This window comes from Oncorhynchus keta, unplaced genomic scaffold (genome assembly GCF_023373465.1).
Source record: "Oncorhynchus keta strain PuntledgeMale-10-30-2019 unplaced genomic scaffold, Oket_V2 Un_contig_24365_pilon_pilon, whole genome shotgun sequence".
Taxonomy (NCBI): domain Eukaryota; kingdom Metazoa; phylum Chordata; class Actinopteri; order Salmoniformes; family Salmonidae; genus Oncorhynchus; species Oncorhynchus keta.
The window spans coordinates 1-2,628 of record NW_026283861.1 but is presented as its reverse complement, the minus strand read 5'-3'; the positions used below and the strand labels follow the sequence as shown (position 1 = coordinate 2,628).

The 2,628-nt window shown below is 45.7% G+C and overlaps 1 protein-coding gene across 1 annotated transcript; it reads right to left on the bottom strand.

Annotated features, from left to right (window-relative positions):
* Positions 1-691: 691 nt before the first annotated feature.
* On the bottom strand, positions 692-2,620 carry LOC127922034 (serine/threonine-protein kinase N2-like). The gene is made up of 6 exons (XM_052505609.1): positions 2,456-2,620; positions 2,248-2,323; positions 1,922-2,093; positions 1,684-1,806; positions 997-1,200; positions 692-912 (listed from the first exon to the last, which is right to left on the bottom strand). The coding sequence occupies exons 1-4, from the start codon at positions 2,495-2,497 to the stop codon at positions 1,755-1,757; spliced, it is 342 nt and encodes a 113-aa protein (XP_052361569.1). The 5' UTR covers positions 2,498-2,620; the 3' UTR covers positions 692-912; positions 997-1,200; positions 1,684-1,754.
* Between the last annotated feature and the right edge of the window lie 8 nt (positions 2,621-2,628).

Genomic DNA, 2,628 nt, shown 5'->3' with positions numbered 1-2,628 from the left:
CTGACCAGGTGAATCAAGGTGAAAGCTATGATCCCTTATTGATGTCACTTGTTAAATCCGCTTCAAATCAGTATTAGATGAAGGGGAGGAGACAGTTTAAAGAAGGATTTTTAAGTCCTGGACTGTGTCATTCAGACGGCAATAGGCAAAACAAAATATTTAAGTGCCTTTAGACGGGGTATGGTAGTAGGTGCCAGGCACACCGGTTTGAATGTGTCAAGAACTGCAACGCTGCTGGGTATTTCACGCTCAACAGTTTTCCGTGTATCAAGAATGGTCCACCACCCAAAGGACATCCAGACAACTTGAAACAACTGTGGGAAGCATTGGAGTCAACATGAGCCAGCATCCCTGTGGAATGCTTTCGATACCTTATAGAGTCCAAGCCCCGACGAATTGAGGCTGTTCTGAGGGGGGGGTCAATATTAGGAAGGTGTTCTTTCTTCTTTCATTCTCTCCCCAATTTTGTGATATCCAATTGGTAGTTATAGTCTCGTCCAACCGCTACAACTCCCGTACGGACTCGGGAGAGGCGAAAGTCGAGAGCCGTGCGTCCGAACCACGACTCACTGCTTCTTGACACAATGTCACAATGTGTGCACTACACCCGGCCAGCCACAGGGGTCGCTAGTGGGTCTCCCGGTGGCAGCCGGCGTGGACGGAGCCTGGACTCGAACCCAGAATCTCTAGTGGTTCACAGCTAGCACTGTGATGCAGGACCGTAGACCACTGTGCCACTATGGAGGCCCCTAGGAAGTTGTTCTTAATGTTTTGCATGCTCAGTGTATATTGTCATTAAGTTGTCGGCGTTACTTCCTACCTGTCTACTTCGTCACGTGATACGATGTCTCCTTTCTTCAGGGCCTTGATAGCAAACATCTCCCCAGTACTTTCATAGTCAGCCAGGAGCACCTGTTGAATAACAGAGAGCAGTTAGATCTGGCGTGTGACATCACTACTGCCTTCCTGAGACATGAAGATCGTGTGTGGCCTTACCTTTCCAAAGTGTCCTCGGCCCAGGACTGCCACACATTTAAAGTCGATGAGACTGAACTGGAAGTCTTCCTTCTCCCTTGTATCCGTGGAGCGTTGGACAGGTAACCTCTCATTGGGCTGCTCTACAATAACACTGTCGTCTAGGTTACACTTCAACATACTGTTCCTGCTCTCATTCAGGAAGTCAAATGTAGACATGGCTTCCTGGGAACAGAATACACCGAATCACAGTCACGGTTAGCTCAAAATACACCAATCACAGTCACGGTTAGCTCAAAATACACCAATCACAGTCACGGTTAGCTCAAAATACACCAATCACAGTCACGGTTAGCTCAAAATACACCAATCACAGTCACGGTTAGCTCAAAATACACCAATCACAGTCACGGTTAGCTCAAAATACACCAATCACAGTCACGGTTAGCTCAAAATACACCAATCACAGTCACGGTTAGCTCAAAATACACCAATCACAATTAAGTAAAACCAAGTTACAGAACTGTCACGTTACGTTACAGACCATGTTCTCAAGAGCAACTTAAAAGGGCAATAAAATACCACGAAGAACAGCATGAAACGAGTCAGTAAAACTCTGATTAAAATGGTAATCTCTTTACTAAAAAGAACCAACAGCGACATGAATCTTTCAGAGTTTGTGAATTGATACATTGTATTCACAGCTACCTGTACTTTCTCTCCGTCTGCAATACTGCTCTCCAGAATGGGCTCTCCAATAGAAGCCACAGTGTGGCGCTTCAGGGGAAGTGGGGCTCTTTGCCAAACTCCAGTTTGGTCACTATCAGGTCACTGATGAGAGAGAGAGAGAGAGGTCATTTCAGAAGGGGACTAAACTGCAACTTTAAGTTTAATTTCTGTTCACTTCAACCAATAGATAATCACTGGACGAGGTGTGTGTGTTTACCTGGGGGAGGCCAAGTGCAGGATGGACTGGGACTCAGGACCGAGCTCTGTCCCCATGTCTGGCAGCTGAGCTGGACTGAAGGAGTTGTTGACAGAGGGGATGGCTCTCCTCACCAGCCGACCCCACGTAGCGATGTTTATGTTCATCTGAGGGGCACGCAGGAACGTCTTCCCTGGGACAGAGCAGAGGGTCACAAACCACAATCAGTCATCCAATAAATAAAAAAACAAACATGTATTTATTTAGACCTTTATCCAACATAATTATGTTACACAGCGCTTTAAAAAGAACATTAAAACTTGGACTTTACAGAATAAACTACAGACCTTGTTGTTTGGAGAATATCTTCTTTTGCCTTTGAAGTTTTGACCTCCGCTCAATGACTGGGTTGAAAAATGTAACCTGTGGGAAAACACACATAGGTCATAGGTTATGAGTACATTCTGTAAATATTCTGAATAAATCTGGGTTTTTTTGTGCAGGAAAAGGTAAATGTGGGTGTTTTGTTGGGAGAAGTGGATAATTGAATCGTACCTCAGCAAACAGTTTTCCCTGAGGCTCCAGGTAGAGGCACATGCCATGTCGTTGGTTGTCCAGGAAGTCTTCCAGGCGAAGGAACTTGACGGCACACAGTGATCTCCAGTCCCTCCAGTAGACTGAGATCTCCAGCTCACGAGACTGTGGAAGACAAAAACTGTAACATCTCC